Source organism: Puma concolor, chromosome A1 (genome assembly GCF_028749965.1).
Source record: "Puma concolor isolate L17-30 chromosome A1, mPumCon1.1.hap2, whole genome shotgun sequence".
Classification (NCBI taxonomy): domain Eukaryota; kingdom Metazoa; phylum Chordata; class Mammalia; order Carnivora; family Felidae; genus Puma; species Puma concolor.
The window spans coordinates 160,930,742-160,952,265 of NC_141667.1; the positions used below are offsets into that span (position 1 = coordinate 160,930,742).

At 53.1% G+C, this 21,524-nt stretch overlaps 1 protein-coding gene across 12 annotated transcripts in view; it reads right to left on the bottom strand.

Annotated features, from left to right (window-relative positions):
• Nucleotides 1-21,524, bottom strand: part of ARHGEF7 (Rho guanine nucleotide exchange factor 7) — a 135,412-nt gene that overhangs the window by 74,892 nt on the left and 38,996 nt on the right. For 4 of the 12 annotated variants that reach the window (XR_015251758.1, XM_086708392.1, XM_086708402.1 and 1 more), the window contains exon 3: nt 1,589-1,673. The exons of 6 other annotated variants lie outside the window; for them this stretch is intronic. Coding sequence is in view for 3 of the 6 variants with exons in the window: in XM_086708392.1 (XP_086564518.1) it covers nt 1,589-1,673 (85 nt within the window). In the remaining 3 variants the exon portion in view is untranslated. Of the gene's footprint in view, nt 1-1,588; nt 1,674-3,915; nt 4,295-21,524 lie in introns of those variants that run through there. 2 more of the 12 variants (XM_086708410.1, XM_086708399.1) reach the window with 2 other exon arrangements.

Here is a 21,524-nt window from a genome sequence, read left to right on the forward strand (position 1 = left end):
TGTCCCGCCTGCCATGGAGCCCTCCATCAGCCCTCAGACGCTCCCGAGAAACTCTGAGGCACAGATGGTTATTAGAAGCAGCTGGCACACAGGGCCCACATGGCGAAGAAACACAACCGTACCCTCTGCACCAGTTTCTTCTTCCGTTAAATTCCGGGGATCTGATCTACAGGTTTCCATCATTGTATTACCCCCACCGCTACATAATCTTTCTAATCGGCTTGTTCGCCGTCAAGCTAGCGTTTTTACATTGTGGGACTAGAGAAGGCAGCTTCGCTGCCTAATAACCTTCACAAAATGCCACGAAGTTCTGTTTGCAGAACATCACGTGGGAGGATAATACTAACTACATTTATCTTTGTACCCCCCCCCCCCACGTTCTCCATCCTGGTCGTTCACCCTCCTCCTGGAGTCAGAACCTCACCGACAATCCCACACTTGATCACAGAAGGTCCTATCTTATCAATGGAGCGAATTCCCCAGATAATCCATCTCAACAGCCCTAGGAGGTTTTCAACTTCAAACCGCACAGATAGGCTGGGAAAACGCAGCCACATCAAAAGCCCTGCCTGGGGCTGGGGGGCAGCGGCAGGTGCTCTGGGTAGTGCCTCCCGCGCCCCCTCCCCCACCTCCGTGCAGACAGCCATCCCAGCAAGCAAGTTCTAGGAGGGGGCTACCTGAGCCCTGAGCAGAGAGCACCGAAGAGCTGGGACTACAGCTTGCAATGCTTTGCTTCTGCTCCTCCCCACACCCCCTCTGAAGGGCCAGGAAAACAGGGACAAGAGCCCCTCAGAAAACCACTTGAGGTTCTCATCAAAAGACCCCAAGGTCAACATTCCCCCGTAAACCTGAAACTAAAACTGCGTAGAGGGAAATGGAAAAATAAAAATGACTTTAAGTCAGAAGCGCCACTAAGTCCTTTTAGATCCACGCAGCTCTCCAAAGACAGAGCTTCTCGGTGCTCGGGGACAGGCAGTGCCTCCCTCCAAGAAATGTGCACAGAAGCTCTCCTGTCCTCCCTGTACCTGGGAGCCCAGAAGAGCAGCACAGGGTGTCCTCAGCTCCACTCACCCCTTCACTGAAGGAGGGCCCGGGCTCCCAACAAGGCAGAACCCATACCCTGGGCACCGTCACAGCCCGCAGAAAGCCTGGCCGTGGCAGGGGGTTACTTTAGGGCTACCTCGCTGGCTGCCTCCTTGTCATGGTCACACCTCTCAAACTGGCACTACACCTGCTCCCTAAATGTAAGCTTTCATCAAAAGAAATAAAAACCCAGAGAAAGGTGCTTCTAGCTCCAAGACAGCCTGGGAGTCCACCCACACAAAACACCTTTCTCCTCTGCTAAGGTGGCAGGCAGCAAGCTTTCTGCCCACAGAAAGGAAAACACCTGCTATCCACCAGAGGCCCGAACAGCAAGACTCTGATCTAAGAAGAAAATATCACAGCAAAAATTATAGCCAAAAATGTAACAGGATAGGTTTGTTTTCTTTTTAATTCTATAATGCTCATGTCTGCCTTGCCAACCGAAACGCACATGTTTTTGCCCTTTGGTCTTCCCACCCCCTCAAGTTCAATAAAAAGTTCTTACCTGCTGTTACTTTGTTTAGAGTCACTAAGGAACTGAGGACCTTGTTAAAATTCTGCCCCTGATACAAATCATTTGCATCAAATGTCTGAAAGGAAAAATTAAACAAGTTAGTAGGGTCTCCTCTGTCAGGTACAGGACAAACGAAGTTCTCACAGCAACGGGAGGACCACAGCAGGATTCACTGAGCAAGTCCTTAAGAGGCAGCCCGGCCTGCAGGAGCAGACCGGTGGCCTCAGCTTCCAGCAGAGGGCAGGGGCCAGTCAGAGCTCCCGGTGCAGGCACACTCTGATGTGGGGCAGGAGACCAGCGTCCTCACTGCCAACTCCCCACCTGGCCCAAACCCCTCGGCAACACGGGGTGGAGCCCCATGAGCTACTGGGCTTGCTTCTAGATCCTGTCCCAGCCCCAAGTCCACTCCACAGCCAAGCACAGCAAGAGAAACACATGCTGACAGCAGGAGGAAGGGAAGACAGAAATGGATTCCGGAAGAGGGACAGACCAGTAGCTCCGGGGACGCCTCTGCTCTCCAGGCACCGCACTGAGGCCTGACCGGGACGAGCTAGTCTACACCTCCTCCAACCTCGGCCACCTACAGACCCGGCACACCTACAGACCCGGCACACAGGAGAGTCCATCCCGGCACGCAGGTGCACACACACACACACACACACACACACACACACACACACACACAGAAGCTGAGAGAACACGTCAGCTTGCCTAGATACCTTACAGCTGGTCTGCAAGTGTGCGCACAGGCACACACACAGATCTCACTCCCAAATACTGCCTGGAGGACACACACGGCTTTTGATCGTCAGGTAACCACCACAAAAGATTGTAACAGTAAAATCACCTACAACGGTGCCAGAAAAATTATGAAAATATTTCTTTCAGGATGTCGATAACAAAGGTGTATTTAGAGAACCAAACATAAACTGTGTTAACAGCCTTAAGTTTCTCGCACCAGGACAAAAATGAACAGACATCACCAGCCACTCCAGGAAGGAGGGTCAGGAGAAGGAGGGCCCGGCCACCTCTCCCCTCCTCCCTCCCCTCCTCCACTTCACATCCTGCCAGGAACCCCTCTTCTTCCTGCCTCCCAGCCCCCACCCCCTAAGTCCTCACAGGACTCCTGGCCACACTTCCGCACCAGACTAGGTCAGGCGCCCTAACCAAGCTCTCCCAGCACACTCACCTCAAGGACAACCTCACATCCCACGTGTATAGCCACCCTACACTGGAAAACCCACGAAACCAGAGTTTACAACTCCCAACATCTAGCAAAACGGCCAGCACCCAGTACAAAAGGTCCAACGTCTGCTGAATGGATAAATGCACCAGTCGACCCATCCATCCACCCTGCGGTGCTAAATGTCACCATGCGGGACATTCACACACAGAGCAGCTAAGGGGAGCCTTTCCAAATCTAATTGCTGCCTTCCTCAAAATTCTTCAGTTAATGGCCTTCTGCCTTTAATTTCTGAAATGAGTAAAAACCATGAGGTAGGTTTATTTAAACATGAGCAAACAGGGGCCCCTGGGTGGCTCAGTTGGTTAAGCGTCCGACTTCAGCTCAGGTCATGATCTCACAGCTCGTGGGTTCGAGCCCCTCGTCGGGCTCTGTGCTGACGGCTTGGAGCCTGGAGCCTGCTTCAGATTCTGTGTCTCCCTCTCTCTGCCCCTCCCCCGCTCACTCATGTGCTCGTGCGCATTCTCTCTCTCTCAAAAGTAAATAAACATTAAAAAAATTTTAAAAAACACCAACAAACAAAAGAAAAACTGAAAAACTTCAAGAAAGGAGGCCATCAAATCATGGAGTCAAGGGAGGAGCTGGACACACAGCTTGCTTTTTCTAAAAGCTGGAAGAAACTGAACAGAGCCTAACGCCTACATGTGACCGCATCTAAGCATTCTGGACAGTCACTGGTGCCATTTCTCACACAGCTGACGTACAAAATGAATCAATTTCACGCCAGACCCTTCCTGTAAAAAGCACCCCTTCCAACAGAGCGTCTTTAGAATCAGCTTATACAACACAGAATCTAATTCATTTGTGAGATTTCAGAAACGAGTCAAATGAGCATTATCTAGGCGGACACATCTACCTACGTTTTGTTTAACGTGTTAGTTGCATTTTTTAGGAGCACCATGAAGAGCATTAACTTTGACAGGCCTCTGCTTCCTTGTGTCGAACATCAACGTTCCTTTGTAAAACGCAGGAGCAGCTAATCTGTCTTTCAGCTCTGAAGTTCCAGTTTTAGAGATAGGAAAATTAAATACGCAGTACCCTATGAGAAGAATTCAACATAAAAAGGTCTACTAACCTTCATGGTGGTGAGGCAGCAAGTCACAAAACCCAGAAAAACAGGATGCTGAAAGCTGCAGCTTCCTGTTATTCCAGAACTATATATCTTTCTTACTTGGATACCAGGAAGCGTCTGGTTGGCCGAACCTTCCCACCGACGGGCTTCCATGTGACCCCACAACTTAAGTGGATTCACATCTGTGCTACATTTCTTCACAGGAAACTACACAACGAGAGGAGACAAACGCTTGCCACCGAGAAACACACATTCTGAATCCATGAAATGTTCTGACTAAAGCCCAGCTCTAAAAAAAGACTATTTCCCGAATTAGGAAACTATTCAACCAAAAGAAAAAGAAAACCAGAAAACTCTTGAGTAAAGAGTCTGCACTAGGGGAAAAGTCTCATTAGAACTTCTGTTTTAGCGTCTCGGCACAAGTCAGCCCACACGCGGGAGAACGACCAGGACACCGGCACACTCCGCCGTCCAGGGCACTCCGCGCTTCAGGACACTGGCCCCACCTCAGGGCCTACCCATGTCGCCCAAAGAGCAGCACCGCCCACCCTGGCTGGGATCGGGAGCCAGCGGGAGGAAGGAAGCCAACACTGGGGTCCGCTTTGCCTCCGGTGGCGGCGGAGCAGAGGTTCTCAGGAGAGGCTGCATCTCCAGGGATTCAGAAAACTAAGACACTCTGGCCAAACCCCAGGCCAGTTAAATTAGCATCTCTGAGGAACCCTGACCCCAGGTGATTCCAGGCAGCAGGGGGAAAAAAGCCCTGGAGGGACAAGGAAGGTGTGAATCCTCTCCCCAGGCGGGCTCCACTCCAGACCAAGACCAAACTCACAGTGAGGAGGGACCACTCTGTGGCCCAGAGATATTGGAAAAGCATATCCCCAAACACTCACCCTCACTTTCGCATTTATGTGAATTAAATGTATACAGCAGAATCCAATATTCTTGAAGTAAAATGACCCTGTTCCCCCCCCTCAAAATACTAAATTTGTTGATATTTAGTATTTTACTAATCAAAAGCAACAATACTATAGTGACGGAGCAAACACGACCCCCAGAGAGAGCAGGACAGAGGTGAGCAGCGTGTTCCAAGTGACAACACAGCACTCACTGTCCAAGGAGCCTGAGCCCCGAGCAGCCGGCCCTTTCCTGCGTGGAGGCTGCCCCTCGCTTGTTATACCCTCACAATGTACGGAAGCCCTCCCAGGCTTCTGCTTTCTCATCCTTAAAATGGGAAGGAGGGGCGCCTGGGTGGCTCAGTCGGTTAAGCATCCGACTTCAGCTCAGGTCACGATCTCGCGGTCTGCGTGTTCGAGCCCCGCGTCGGCTCTGGGCTGATGGCTCAGAGCCTGGAGCCTGCTTCCGATTCTGTGTCTCTCTCTCTCTCTGCCCCTCCCCCATTCATGCTGTGTCTCTCTCTGTTTCAAAAATAAATAAACGTTAAAAAAAATTAAAAAAAAATGGGAAGGAAAAACATACTGACAAGGACAGAAAGCAACATGCAAATGTCTCACATGTTGGAGAAGGAACAGATTTTAAGAATCGAAGTCTTGCTCACCAAGCTTCAGGTTTCCTGTAATACTGATCCATCAATAACCACATTCTACCATAGAAAACGGTTTTCTAAAACACAGTTACCAAGAAAAAAAAGCTTCCTCGATGCCTGGGGGGTGCCCAGAAGCAGAGGCCTCACGGGACCAGAGAAGGGAGTACAGGCATCCACACCACGCGCCCTGGAGCACGACACTGCACCTCTCTGCATCCTGAAGGACCCTACTCCATCAAAGTGCTCAGGTTCCCACCCAAAACTCCCACCCCTGAAGCTGCTGCTTCTGACAGCCCAGCCCTCCCTCCCACTCACCTGTCCACCCTGACAGCGTGGACACCGCGGCACCCCAAGGCTCACGAGGGAAATACACCAGCACGCAAGAGGAAGGGCGGCCCCGCAGCCTGCACGCGGGTCTGCTCAAGGCTCTGGTGTACCTGCTGCCCCGCTCCCCGCCCTCGCTGGCCCCGGATGGCTAGCACTATGTGGGAACACTTCCGCAGAACGGCCATTCCCTGCGCGGTCTGCCCAACACTGAACTATCCGCTGCCTTGTCACACAGTCAACTCTCAGGAGGGGAAACCACGGTCAGCTTCACCTGAGCCCATTCTTAACACAGTGGGAAACAATCGCAAACTCCAAGCAGCACGGGAGGCCAAGACGGGGAGGGGTGCAGGCAGCGTGAGCCTCAAGGGCAGCTGCTGTTAGTAGGGCTCACGCAGAGCAGACAGATGCCCTCGGCAGCAGGGGAGTGCCGCCCAATAAGGCCACCACAGCACCCCAGCGAAAGGTCCTGCCTGGGGAAACAGACCTCCTTGCAACAGGAAGGAAAGGATATTAAATCGAGGCTCTGGGTCCGGGAGTCCCGCCTCCCCAGCCCAGAAGGGACTTCTAAGAACCTGCTGACACACTATGCAGCCTGAAGAGGGCCCACCCTCCCCAGCCTGGACTTGGATCCACCGAGGCAGCAGCATCGCTCCACACGGCTCTCCTCTACACCTCGGGTCCCCAACTGGGCACCTGCCAGATGCCCCAAGAAACCTGGGGCTCCCTTCTGGCTGCAGCCCCCATTATGAGCTCACACGGGACCACACATCTACCAACCACCACCACATCAAGGAAGAAGGCTGCAGTTTTCTCCACCAAAAAAAGCAGTAAATGAAACTATTTCATTAGATAAAGATAATTAAGATAATCATCTCCTCCTTTAACAGGGAAGAATGCCAAATACCAAAAAGATTCTACCCCTGAATACATCATTCTCCTTGATTCGGCCAAAGCAGGGCACTGCTGGAATCCTCCTGAAAGTATCAGCATAAATAGCATCCCCACCCCAAGGCAGGCAGCACAGGACATCACAGACAGGCCAGCCACGGGGGCCAGCAGCACCAGCAGGGCAGAACCGGGCTCTCAGGTCCTCTGGTGGGACCCGCCCCCCATCTCCACTGGGGGGCGCCCATACAGGGTTAAACTCAACAAAAGAGCACACGGCTATGCCAGGGGACACCAAAAGGTACCAAGGAAGTCTCCAGGCTGTTTCTGTACAACTCCGGCCAGTCCCAGGTGTCCCTAAACAAGGTACAACCTGCAGAGAACCTTGAAAGAAAGGGAAGGCTGAGCGGAAGAGCTCCAAACAAAGCAGCACAAGCGAGACATGAGGTGGGGAGTGGACAGAGAGCGAGGCACAAGGCGGGGAGCGGCAGTGTCCGCAGGACACACACAACCACCACGCCAGTTGCTATGCACAAACAGGAACTCGAGGGGAAGTCAGTTCGGGACAGCACATGTACACCTGGGCCACCTCAGACCAACCGGGCCCTGTGGCCCCCCACACCTAGAAGCCGTCCAGTCCAAACCAGGAGGAAGGGCACGGAGGGCCGGCACAGGAGCACAGGCCCGCCAAGGGCCCCTGTGGAAGGTCACTGCATGGCCCGGGCGCCGGCTTCCCCGCCTGAGGAGGGAGAGAAACGCCACTGGCCAACCTGCAAGGCCCCCCCCCACCCCCCGACACAGGACACCACTTAGAGGAGGACCATCAACTGGGAGGAAAGGAGAACCAGGGTCAAGAGAGCTGGCCTTCCCAGGACACCTCGTGAAGGCTGAAGGAGGAAAGCAGGGGAAGGAGTTACGAGGCCACAGAGGAGGGTTAGGGTGCCCCCCTGCACCAGAGACACGCCCCTGCACCAGGTTCCAGGTGGATGACGGGACACGGGAAAGGAGAAGTCAGCAGGACCCCAGCCTACCAGTGGGCAAGAGAATCACATGGCTCAGGAGAGGTGGGGGCAGGGCAAAGCCCCATTCCACCAGCACCTGCTCCAAGAGGTCAGGAGGGGTTTTTTCAAAAGGAGGGACAAGCACGCATGTTCACAGATGTGGAGCCCCTCAGCTCTAAACCAACAGCAGAGGAAGGAGGGCGCACCATCTGTGTCAGGAGGTCACGGTCAGGCCTGAGAGGCCGCCCGCCCAGCAGAGGCCCAGACAAACCAACCCCTCAGAGCACCCACCCCACCCCCCGACCACTAACCCCAGAAATCCTGCCCGTGATGTCACCAGAAGGGCTAACACATACCACCAAAGACAGGGCGATCTGGCCAGGTTCACCCTCCCAGCCCGAACTTCCTCTAGTCCTCTAAATATCTTCTATTTTGACTTACACGGTCACATGCACTACCAAGTTTAGCTCCTGAACACACACCGGAAATCAGGAAGGCTCACCTATACAGGAAGACGGGGCTGTGCCACACAAGTGAAGCAGACATCACCAGCATCCACCCGGCAGGGCAGTAACAGGAGGGTGACACCCCCGCCACGCTCCCCCCCTCCCCGCGAGAGCTCCCCGAACACACGAACCTCAACCTGACAGAGGAGGGCTGCATGAGGAGAAGCCGCCGTGGTTCTCAGGAAAGCCTTAAGCAACAGAAGACTGCTCTGAAGTAAACGGGTTTCCAAGGCACAAGTTCTAAGAGCAGATGTGGACCCGATCTAGAACCGTCCCATTCATCACACCATTTTCCGACTTTTTGGTCTAACTCCAATTCACCGCAGCTGGTCAGTTAGCGCCAGCATCCGCTCCCCACCCCCTGCCACGCCTCCCCGTGGGCTCGGTCCACGCACCCACGCGCACCAGTTGTGAGCAGGATGATGCATGCCAGCCCCGAGCAGAAGCTGTAGGAGCCTTTGGGGGTATCCGCCCATCTGAAGGAGACAGGCAGGCCCAGGCCAGAACTGCAGCATCAAGATGACCCTGAGAGCACAGCAACACCCTATCTGTAGCTAACACGCAGCCAGGAGGATAAACCTCTGGGCTTCAGAGTCTCGGAGATGTGGGGGCTGAATGACAGCATCTGGCAAGAACTGGCAATACACCCACATGCCACATTTTCCACAACAGAAGGGATTCTTGAAGGGGACAGAGTACATCTTCAAAAAAAAAAAACAAAAAACAAAGAAGACATTAAGTGAAACAGGTCATTTAGACTCAGGCCAAGTTAACACTAAAGGGTCAAAGTTAAAACCTCTTCGCTGGATAAAACAACCCTCAGCTATTCAAAACAGGAAAAACTTCCCCACAAAGCACTTCTTATTGCAGAGCAAACGAGGTTTTCCCTTCCTTCCCAAATTCTGGACGCAGTCGTCACGTAACTGCTTGGGAGTGACGGCTTCATGTAGCCTCCAAGAAGAAAAGACACCATGTGTCCACAGGCTGGCCCTGCAAGCACTCGATCTTTCTTACGAACCCTCAACTGGTCCGCCACTCCACACCAGGTGCCCTAGGAACCAGAAGGCAGGCAGGGCCAGCAGAGCGACAGAGGGCTTCACCACCTTCAACCTCCACCGCCTAGACCGCCGCTCGGCGTCTAAGTAACAGGTCCCTCAGCCTCAGGGCCCTGGACAACCTACCTCGCAGGTCCTGGGGTGTCAGCAGTTCCCAGCAGCTCCACCGGGGGACATAGCTCTGGTCTCTCGGAGGCGGCCTGAAAGCATCCCCAGGGCTGGGTCTCAACCAGGCTGCCCACCACAGCCATGTGCTCCAGTCCTCACAGCAGCGACGTGGGCACTCGACAGGAAGGCCAGCACAGTGCCTGCGACTCAAGACTGAAGACCTGCGTGCCATGCTGTCCCTAAGGAGGCCCCCGTGCGGCCCACTAGAGGGAAGGGCCCCGGCCCCAACTTGAGAAATGAGTGCCCAGAAGTGTGAGCACGGTGCTTGAAAACCAGCACCATGTCCACCGCCACGGGAGTCCCAACCGCATGTACACCTCAAATAAGGTGCCCACACCTCTTCCCTGGATGGCTCAGCTGTCACAGAATGTCACTCTGCATTCTGTGGAGTGCGGACACACCTCACAACAAAGTGGGACAGGGTTCCCAAAAATGTAACTAAAGGATGCCTAACGTAGTAAGGCCTGAAAGGCTCTCCCCGCCCAGCTCACAATGGGGGCCTTGCTTCACCCTGACTTCCAAATGTCACTGATAATATTGGAAATCAGAACGTCTTCCACACAATAAAAAAGCAAACCACAGCACCAAGTTGATGGTGTCACTCATCATATAACAAAGACCCCCTCAGTCAAATCTTTCGACTAGAAATAAAATCCTAACCAGCTTAAACGAAACAGCACTGTTCAGGTAACAAGTCGAAAAAGTAAGAGCCACAGTGCAGAAGTTATAAGTTCTGGGCCATCTTTTTGTCTACTGTCTCCGGCATGGGCTGCAGTTTCAGGAACATTCCTCCTACTGAGGTTACGCAGCCCCAGGCAACAGCAACGAGCCTGCCATCCCACCAGCGAATGGCTGGCCCTGAGCCACCGGTCACAACCCCACAGCCAGAGAGGCAGAGCGGCCCCGGGAGCCAAGGTGACACACACATCCTCCCAGCATCTTGTGCACGACCCCAGTGAGCAGGGTGGGGACCCCCTGCAGCACTGGGGCTACACAGAATCTGAGAAACAGGGTAGTGGAGATCTGTGGGCTGCCTCAGCTGCCCTCTGCACGTTCCCCAGGGCTCGACCACCACCCACTGACTGCAGACCACCAACCACAGCCACTGAAGAGAACGCATGCCTAAGTTATGCCCCTGGCTGAGGACACCCTGGGTACATGCGACAAGAAAATCACAGGGAACGTACAGACATTCTTTCTACCATCTCAGGGCTAAAGGAGAGACCCCCACAAGGGGGAGGCCAGCCAAGCACGTTCAACTCTTGTAGCTTTAATGTTCCAAATGCAAGGAGCCAGGTCAGCTCCTCCAGGGAGTTTATGAGGAAGCTATTTCTGACGCAAGAAACTTACTCTTGGCACGGTTCTGGAGTGTAGTTCGCCAAGTTAAAAATATAATTTTGTGCTATCACATTGTCAAGAGAAATTGGATTTTGTGGCAAGAGGAGTAGAAAGGAGTCTTGAAGTTCTGCTATTTCAGTTTACTGCAAATGGTCCATACTGATGGGGACACGGGAGGAACAGGACTCTGCAGTGATTTCGCCCCCTTGGCTTCTGCAGGTTTGTTCTTAGTCCTGCCTATTCCTCCACTCCAGGGATAAAACTAGCTTGGCGATGGCTTCTATCAATACCTACCAGTCACCCAGTGTGCCCCCAAACAACTTTCCACTTTAAAATGAGAATTAAAGCATATTCAACGCTGTGCATTTGACCGTATCAACACCCACATACGAACAAGGGCAGGGAACACCCAGATCAAAAGAAACCCCAGCCCCATGTTTTAGGTGGCCTACAGGAAGGGGTGGCGGGGGGGGGGGGGTGGGAGTGATAAAACCCTGAGAAGTGGGGAAGACCACCGGAGCAAAGAAAGCACCAGCCGGCCTTCAGCCTCCACAAACAGAAAGCAGCAGAGAGGCCGAAGCCCCACCAGGCAGGGAGGGAGGCTCCAGCAGGAGGCCTCTGGGCGCCGTGCTCAAGACTTCACGCCAACCTTATTTTACAAAGAAGACCCGGCCCCCAGGACGACAGTGTGATGGTCCGGGAGAACAAGACAGGAAGCCGTGAACCATTGCATTCTCCTGCAGGCGTACACGGGGGTCCACAGCAAGCGGGGCAGTGGGCTCAGACACCCATGCACAAACACAGCGCCCCACCAGCCTGCAGCAGGCCCCCAGGCTGTCCGCAATGCCAATGGGGTGAGTCTGAAAAGAGCAGCCCTCCGGTGTCAAACAAGGGTCGGGGCAGAAGGACTCAAATAAGTTAGGTGCTAACGTTTAGAGCCAGGAAGGTAACAAGTACACTGCATTAACTTTAAAACTTAGCGTGAATAGTTACAAAAGTCAAACTTTGAGAAACATCTCAAAGATGGTAAAGTGCAAGGGTGCCTGGGTGGCTCAGTCGGTTAAGCATCCGACTTCAGCTCAGGTCATGATCTCACAGCTCATGAGTTTGAGCCCCGCATCAGGCTCTATGCTGACAGCTCAGAGCCTGGAGCCTGCTTCGGATTCCGTGTCTCCCTCTCTCTCTGCCCCTCTGCTGCTCACACTCTGTGTGTGTCTCTCTCTCAAAGATAAACAGACATCAAAAAATATATATTAAAAAAAAAAAGCTGGGAAAGTGCAAATGTGAACTACCTCTCATCTCTCCTAAAGTTCCACTGAAAATGACAAAAGAGGCTTTAAGTAATAAAGAAGGAATTTACTGCAGCGCTAAATGGGGCAGGGGGCAGGGGCCATGAGCAATCTAAGCAAGGCCTCAGGGGATTCCACAGCAAAGGATGGGCCATACTTCTAAGGGGACCCAGGAGCACCTCGGTGACTGCTCCAGCAGGAGGACAGGAAGCAGCACTTCTCCAGGAGGAGGCCAAGCACTCAGACCTCTGCCCGTAAGGAAAGCTGGCTGCCTACACCAGATCCCTAACAAGTCACTAAGTCCAGGTACTACTGGACCCACTAACAGACACAGAAGACAAAAAAGGAGACAATTCTACCTAAAATGAAATACCCTAAGAGCCCCACCATAAACTTCAAGCCGGGGCCGCCCTCTAGCTGGAGTGAGACACGGGAACTGGGGTACAGAGAAGGCTCATCCCTCTACCCTGCTCAGGGAGAGCATCCAGACCCTTCCCCCCAGATTTCCCACACCTGTTCCCAGCCTCGCCCCTTACAGGGCCCCTCTTGTCTCACCTACACAGCTGTACATTCATGTCAGCTATGGGGCCTTTATTCATATTACAGGAACCGCAAAGTCCAGCTTTTTAAAAGCCCTGGATGTTACATACAGAACAGAGGCGAACAGAACTCAGACCGGGAGCAGCAGCCTGGCTACAGGCCTCAGGGCCCAAGAAGCACAGCAGAGGGTTGTCTGGGTTCTGTGGGGGTTTTTGTTTTGTTTTGCTTCAGATGCAGCCCAGATGCACCAAAAAAAAAAAAAAAAAAAAAAAAAAAAAAAAAACAAAAAAAAAACAGCCCCAGAAAAAGCTTGCCCTCTCTGGCTGGAGCACCAAGAAAGGGGCAGCACAGCAAAAAGGAAATTTCTAGACACTAGCCCTGCCCACCGAATACCGAGGGGGAACATGGCCAATTCCACCACTCATGGCCATAACAAAGTGCCCCTCATCCAGTCTGCCCCCCAAGCCCCATGGAGTCACACTGTGGGTTCCTCCTCTCCCACACAGGGGTGAGCTCCAAGAGGAAAGATCAAGAAATACAGGTTTCTTGGGGCACCTGGGTGGCTCAGTTGGTTAAGTGTCCAACTTCAGCTCGGGACATGATCTCACGGTCCATGGGATCGAGCCCCGCGTTGGGCTCTGTGCTGACAGCTCAGAGCCTGGAGCCTGCTTTGGATTCTGTGTCTCCCTCTCTCTACCCCTCCCACACTCGCATTCTGTCTCTCCCTCTCAAAATGAATAAACTGTTTAAAAGAAAAAAAAAAAAAAGAAATACAGGTTCCTGGTACAGCATTTAAATGTGTAAAAGTACTGAAAAACTAAGAATTACTAGACAATGCAATTAGTGAAAACCAAGATACAGAGATGTTTCAAGGAGCTGGGAGGCAGGACAAGCACACTAAATCCACCCCATTCTCGGGGATCCAAAGGAAGGGAGCCACGGTGAGACCACAGAAGCGGATCAGGACTTTTAAAGGTGAAAATCCAAAGGTCTTCGTGATAATTAGCTATCACGACAAACTGAGAAAGTACTCTTTAAACTACTCAACCCTGTACAGACAGAACTCTCAGTAGACAAGCAGTTCCAGTTTTGAGTGAGCAGAGAAGACAGACAGTACTTGGTACCTGACAGGAGACTTGAATAGATGCCGTCCACATGCCCAGACAGACGTTCAGGTCAGTGTTATTTCAAGGTACGTACATTTAACAGAGCCTGTTAGCAGGCACACAATGACATAACAGGACTACAACGTGACTGCTGGCACAATGCCTCCCTAGAGCAGTCTACAGCCTCCTGGTCTCAGGTCTAACCTTGGCAGGGCTATGCTGAGAGTCCTGAGGGCTGGGCCCAACTGCTTAAAAAACAAACAAACAAACAAACAAAAGCAACCACCACCAAAAGCAGCAGCTTTCCAAAAATGCGAAAATGCTTGGGTACCTGTCTGTGCCTATTATAATCTTCCACACTGAAACGTTCCCCTCAAGTTCAAGGGTATGACATATCCCAAGGAAGGAAGACCCCAAATGCCACAATTCAGATTCTCTTTCAATTCCTATTCGGGACAGCTCATCAAATCCACGATGTTTTGTTGGTTCAGCTCAACCAAGGCCAACCAGGGAGCTGCTGGCTTCACCCACCCAGGTATCCGCCCACTCACCTTCTCAAGTCTGGCCATGTGAAGCGTCTCTCTCCACACCCCAACCCCATGTGCTCCACTCCAGCAGGACTCCAGCAGGACTCCAGCCTCAGCCCTGGATCCCACCTGCATGCTTCCACCCTACTTGCCACACATGGCTGAGGCTCCAGAGACACATGTTGTGCATGGATACTTTTCCCCAGGGCAAAGCAGGGTTCCAGAAGGTCCTCATCAACTGTGTGCAGCAGACTGACCACCACCTGGAGAAACACTTTCCCATTCTCCACTTGCAATGAAATACAAACTTGCTCTTCAAGATCTTTGAACCTGTCCTATCCAATAAATGGTCAAAGGATCCCCTTCTACCCCAGCGGTGTTACGGCAGGCTCCCCGGGAATGCTGCCCCATCACGGGACGTTCCCTGCTACCCCATTATGAGCCCAACGAGATGCTCAAAGACACCCTGAAGACGTTAAGTTTCATCTCAGAAGATGGGAAGTTTCCAGGTCTCGTCAGGGCGAAGACAGGTCAGAGCCGGGGCAGTTGTGAAACCTCCACACCTGCTTCCCAGCCCCTAAGCAGCCTTGCCTGGTCCTCAAAATAGGACATCTGACTGATGGCCGTGAGACTCCCGATGATGATCCAGAACAGACACGCACACTTTGTTTTACATTACAACCAGTATACAAACACAAAACCCACATAATAAACATGCAATTTAATAACCTCACACTGAAAGAATTAGCAAATGTAGCTAGGACGGCATTTACTCAAGCTTTAAATAAAGTTGCTAATGATCACTGGTTCAAAGTCCTTCCTAGGTTATAAATCCTTCACTACGCTGGAAGGCTTCAGGGAGTTACATGTCACACCCATCATGATGGGGGACACACAGAACACAAAGATTCTGCAGGTAAACTTGCTAAGTCACATGTAAATCCCCTCAGCTGCATGGTACAGGCTGCTGGTCTCTACGTGAACACATTTACCAACAAGACACCGCATCGCACCGCACCTCAAAATGCACCTCTCCTCTTCCCTTTCATGGGGCGTCCGACTAACTGCACTGACCCGGTGCCCTTGCTGCAGCAGACCGGTTATTCTAAACTTACAAGGTGTGGACTCTCCCTAAACCTGGAGTCAAATACCAGCACTGCCCCTTGGTAAACATTAGACACCGGGCATCTCGTGGACCCACTCCCCATCTTGGTCTCCCTTCCCTGGACCGGGGCTCCCCGCGCCCCCCTCACAGCACCGCCTTGTGGCTGACTCGGCACTGAGGGGCTACACGGCAAGTAGTCAGTATTGCTACAAAGCCGCTGGTACCCAACTCTAAGAACTTATTTCCACCTCTCTGCATTTCTACCATTTCTCCTCATACACCAATGTTGTATCTGTACTCCTTCCTTCCTCTTAACTTTTTCCTATACGTTCCTGAGGCCCACGTGGATGAAATGCAGCTCCCGGTGTCAGCAAGAGTCGGGGACTAATATTTGCTGGATGGACAATGGAAAGCTGGCACAAAAGGTAAACAGAGCTCAGAAGTGAATGGCCAGGTTCACAAAGGACACCGTATGACCTTCACACAGATTCTCGAAAGCACAGGTAAGCTCTTCCACCGGCCAAAATACACACAACTTTCTAACTTACAAGCCAAACACCACCGCCAAACGTCCTTGCCCAGAACCAAGATCTCAAAGGCAGTGTGCACCAGAAGGCCCCAGTACCACACAGCTACCACGACACCAATCAATTCAGAAAGGGTCATCACAGGATGCTAAGTGCATCAGATGAAAGGCTGTGGGGCACCACCCCACAGATTATGTACTAAGCACAAAGACAAAGACCACCTTTCCAATGCAGAGACCTGGCGGATGTCACCTTAGCCAAGGGATGGAATGCAGTGCCAGCAGTATGAAGTGTCAACATGAAGCACTTCTGATAGGACCCATGGAAATATAGATCATCAGCGTGTAGAATTCTTACCTAAAATGTCTAACCTGAACCAGACTCTACGGGGTTAACAACGCTGGACTCCCCAAAAACATAAGAGTCCTAATAAACGTGAAAGGTAGAAGAACGGTGCGGGGAAACTAAGGAAGAATATTCTCATCTTAAAGACGTACATACGGGGTGTTCAGAGGCAGGCATGTGGAGGCCTACCACATGGTTTAAGTGGCCAGAGAATATGTGAACACTCAGAGCCAGGCGGCGAAGTGTCCGTATGGTGACCTAAGTGACGGCACAGGACGTCACACTACCTTCTAATGTGTTAGCTTAGGTTTTTCCAAGAAAAGGGCAAGGGGCAGGTCAGGAGGTTTGTTTGAGCTCCCCAACACTACCCCCAGCATCTTTTAAGTAGAAAATGAAAGCATTCCCTCACCATCCACAGACCAGATCAGCCCCGTGTCACTTCAGGATCTCAGTCGCTACCTCAAAAACCCCCGCCCCAGCTCAGCCAACTGGCTGCTTCTGCCAGAAGGAGGCCTGAGGAAAGTACACTTCCCACTGTGCCTGTCCTAAGCTGGGCAGGATCCCTGGCCTTTCTGTAAGTTTGAGGGAAACTGCCACAATTCTCCCCACCTCACCAGACCCTAATTTGAGGGACCCAACTGGGTCAGCTTTAAAAACCAACTAATTAAGTCAGGCTCTCCAGGGGGACTCTGGAATGTTTTAAAAGCTCCACAACTCTGCAACCCAAGGGGACCCCATCCGTCCTAACCTACAAGTCCTCCCTGAAGGGATGAAAGGGGATGCACCCCCCTCAGCCTGGAGGAAGGTGGGAAGAGCCACAGCGTGTCCTGTCCTAGCACTTCAAGTACAGACCAGTGAGTTTCCCTCAACTACCCGAGAAAACACCCAATGCAGACTAATCTAAGATAGATTGGAAATACATATTCTGGTTAGAAAACTATTTTTTACAAAAACATACGAAGGGCAGATTTCACATCCAAATGTGGTCTGAGAGGCCTCGGACTTTGTTTTGCTTGGTCATCACTCACTGGGAACCGGCCCTCTCGCCGGTTCCCAGGACCTACAGGAACTCCTCGGGGACGCAAACTGCTTCGGGCAACTACCTGCCAGGAAAGGGTCTCCCCTTCCCAGGCGGCCAGCGGCGATTCTGCTGGTTTTTAAAGCCCAAGTAGAGAAGTGAGGACTAAGACATCCTGAGAAGCCTCAAACAAGGTGGGAAAAAGGACAGAGGTGGGAAGGCACCACGCTAAGTGACCAGCATCTTTTCTGGGCAAAGAGAGCACTCAGGATTCTGCAGACCGTATGTGCTCAAGCCCTAGATTCATGCCGCTCCCACTCATCAGTCCTGACATGTTTAACCAAGAGGCCTTACTGGAGAATAAAAGATAGTCCTTCGACAAAGCACTTCCCCTTCAACTGGCCAACACTGACCATCCTATTCAACCGCAAAGCAGAAAGAACACACGTGCAGCCTAGTGCTGTTCAGGAGAATACAGGGCTCCTACCCAGAAACCCTTTCCCCACTGCGCAAGGCCACGAGGGTGCCCCTGACGCTGGGGGAAAGCCTTGCCAGCGACCCCCGGCCAGGCGTGCGGTCGGCTGGGCTGGCCCACACAAGCCGCCCCCCCCCCAACCCCGTCCGGCACCTACAGGGACAGATGCAAGCGCACCACAGGCTGGGGGTCCCAGCACGGGGCAGGCCTGCCCCCCTCCTCAGCCGGCACAGCCCTGCCTACACGCCACACGCATCCAGAACGCATGTCCAACCCGCCTCTGCTCCATCAGTGCCTCTACCTGACCCGTCTCCAAAGTCACCCAAGGACGAGGACCAGCCTGCAACAGGAGTCTGGGCCCTTTTTAGATTAGGGAACAAAAGGTCAAGAGTTACGTGGGTTTCTTCAATATGCACCTGCCCACCCTTCCCTGCACCCTCCTAGGGCCTCCCCAGTGAGGGGCTGAGGACAATTCCTATCTCCATATAGGGGGCAGAGACCAGTCTGGACCCCACACAGGGTTCCAGCGCTGGTCTGCTGCTCTCCACAGGACACCTGCACAGCTCCTCAGAGCACAGCTACACATGCTCGCCCAATACAAGTTTCTAACCAGTTTCAAGCCCTTTTTTCTTTTTTCCTTAAGTGAGAGAGACAGACAGACGGGAAGGGACAGAGAGAGAGAGAGAGAATCCCTAGCAGGCTCCACACTCCGCTCGGAGCCCAACGCAGGGCTGGATCTCATCACCGCGGGATCATGACCTGAGCCAAAATCAAGAGTCGGAAACACTCAACCGACTGAGCCACACACATCGTGTTCTCCCGGCCCCACCTGGCACCCCAGCTCCAGGTCCTTTCTGATTCTAGAAGTCTGTGTGGTCGATATGCCTAAGAGCCTCCCCTGAAGAGCAGAGCCACCGGGTCCCCAGGCAACCCCTACTGTGCTCCACCAGAGGCTCCTGTGCACGCACAGCTGGCCACCTGGCCCCTCGGGCCGACCCTCACCATCAGGACCGGCAGCCACTGCTGACGGAGAAAAGGGGGCTCCCTGTTCAGTTACACCTCAGCCACAAGTCCTTCAGGGAAGCCAGGCCCTGAAGGGAAGAAAACAAAAATTGAAGGAGTGACCGGAAGGAACAGTGAAGGTGTGAACAGGGGCGGGGAGAAGGGCGAGCGGAGACACCAGACGGGGCTCTACAGACATGCCGAGCCCCTTCACCAGCAGGCTAGCGAGGGCACCTCGGGTGTTTTTACCAAGTCAACCAACATCTACTCCGTGCCTAGTAAGTGACAGACACCAAAAACTCAAGCTTAGAAGCAGGCCGAGGAGTCCACAGTCCGAGCAAGGACACGGCGTCGAAGGTGCCACAGAGGGAAACGGCAGGGACCGGGTTGGTGGAGGAGCCATGCAGATGGGGGGCAGAGGCCACGGGGGGCTCCAAGCACAGACAGGATGGGGCACAGGAAGGACCCCCTCCGGGGACACCCTGCTTGAACCTGGCCCCAACACTCATAGCCAAGTGACTGTGGCCGTGTTCCTCAACCTCTCCAGCTCAGGGTCTCAGCTCAAGGGAGACGTCACAAGGTTTCAACGTAACACGTGAAGCCACTCACACAGCGCCTAGCAAGGTACACACGCTTTGTGAGCATAGTACTCACACTACTACTTTGATGAGCGTAGTACTCTGGACATCTCCAGGAGCTTGACATGCCTGGGACAGGAAGTCCAAGAGCAGGGGCAAGGACAGAAGTGGATAAGGGTCAAGTCACAAGAAGTCCCACCCATACAGTAAAGCTCCTGGACGTGACCATCTGAGTAAGAGGGGGCGTTTACAGGGGTGGTTTCAGCAGGGCAGTGCCACAGTCAGGACAGAGGACAGGCCAGAGGCCCACGGGCCACCCCCCGGGCAGCAGCACATGAGGATCAAGGAACGGAGAGCAAATCAGGCTGTGTACGAGCCTGCCACGGATAGAGGGCGGCCAGACGCAAGCTGACAACATGCCCCTGGCTTCCTCCACACTCCTTCCTCTAGACTGGAACGGGCGCCCTCGCACGACAACCAGTTACCACTGCACGCCTGGCTGGGCCTCCCGGGGAGGAGCGGGCCCACCTGGGTCCGGGCTGTGGCACAAGCGACATGGACATACCTGACTGCAGAAGGAGCCAACCATGCAGAGCACAAGCGCGTCGGCTCAATCAGAAAACCGGGGACCTTACCAGGAGTGCTGGAGGCTACAACGTTACAGGACTAAGCCCCCACCGTCCTGCCACGCCGAGACCTCCTCTTCCGTCCCAGAGGCACGACCATCTTCCTGCCACCTTCGGTCCTCATGCCCCCCCCCCCCCCCCACCGGTGCCAGTGCCCGTCCCTATCGTGTGCACATCAGCACAAAGAGCCCCCAGCACTGAGAGAGGACGCTCAGTCACCCCCGGCACACCACTTCAATTAACCCTGAGCACAACTGGGGTTGGGGGCTGCTGGTCCCTTCTCCCCCAGTTTGTTTCGTCCGGCTCGGTTAAAGGTGGGAAAGGAGGCTGGGGCCACCACTATCGGTGCAGCACCAGGATTACACCCTGCTCGCCAGATACCACAGTCCTGTTCTCGATCCGCTCAGGGCTCGGAACACGACACGACGGCATTGCAGGCGTGCTGTTACAAGCCACAGCAGACGGGGTTTTGCAGAGGTCCCTCAGGGTTGACCCTGAGCAAAGTCAAAGGGAGACTGGCTGGGTGGGTGCGATCTAGCCCTTTGCCAGCAGCTTCCTGCCATCGGAGCAGGGAGAAGTCAGAGGTGTGTGTGCAGCAAGACCAGACACAGGTGAACTGATGCCACTTTGAATACAAAGGCCCACGGCTAGGACCGGAGCGGCCCCAGCACCAAAGAGCGACACCCAGCCAATGGCACCAGGAAACCGGGCCTTCGGTCCCAACCACTAAGAAGTGAATTCTGCCAACCACCTCAGGAGTTTGGAAACCAACGTTCCCCCTCGAGGTCCCCGCTAAGAGCCCCGTCATCCACCACCCGGTCCGTGAGACCCTGAGCACAGAGCCCTGCCAAGCTCCCCAGACCAGTAGCCTCAATGCTGAACAGGGGTGGTAAACAGCGTCGTCTTCAGCCACTCCATCTGTGGTAACTGGTTTCGCAGCAAGAGAAAACTAACATGCTACACTGTCTCACAAAGTGCAAGAACCAGCGATCAATTTTACTGAACAGCTATGTACTCACTGAAACCAAAACTTCTGTAAGAGACTTATGGGCTCAAATGATCTCTCCCTTTGGCAGAAACAGGAATGTCTCACTTCATTTGATGGATTTAGTGTAACACAGAAGACTATAATTAACAAATTAGTTTTACTGACCATGAAAAAAACATAACCTATTTTTTAAAAACTTATATAAGCAGCATTTCCTGTTCTGGAAAACGTAACCAGAAGGCTACCAGAAGTAACTTCTAGGACCAATTCTCCCCTCAGCTTAGGACGGTCAGCAGTGGGTTCTTGCAGCCTAGAACTGGGCCAGCAACAGAACGTCGTGGCACACAACACAGTGTCTGCAATACATTTCCCAAGGATGCAGGTAACGAGCGGTACTCTACAGATTGGAACCAGTCTTCAGACCCAAGTGAAGTCACCAAGTGAAAGGGAACAGGCCATCTAATGCTGTGCCATGATCCTGCAGGTCCTACTCAACCAAGCAGGGCCTCATTTCAAAAGCACCATGTCTAAACTGGCCTGACCACATGTCTGGAAAATCTCCAGGCTACCCTTCTTACAGAAGCACTTTAAAAGTTTCTTCAAAGCATGAAAAAGCTCCGAGAAGAAGCTCTGACAAAACCGGACAGCTATGAAAGGACAAAA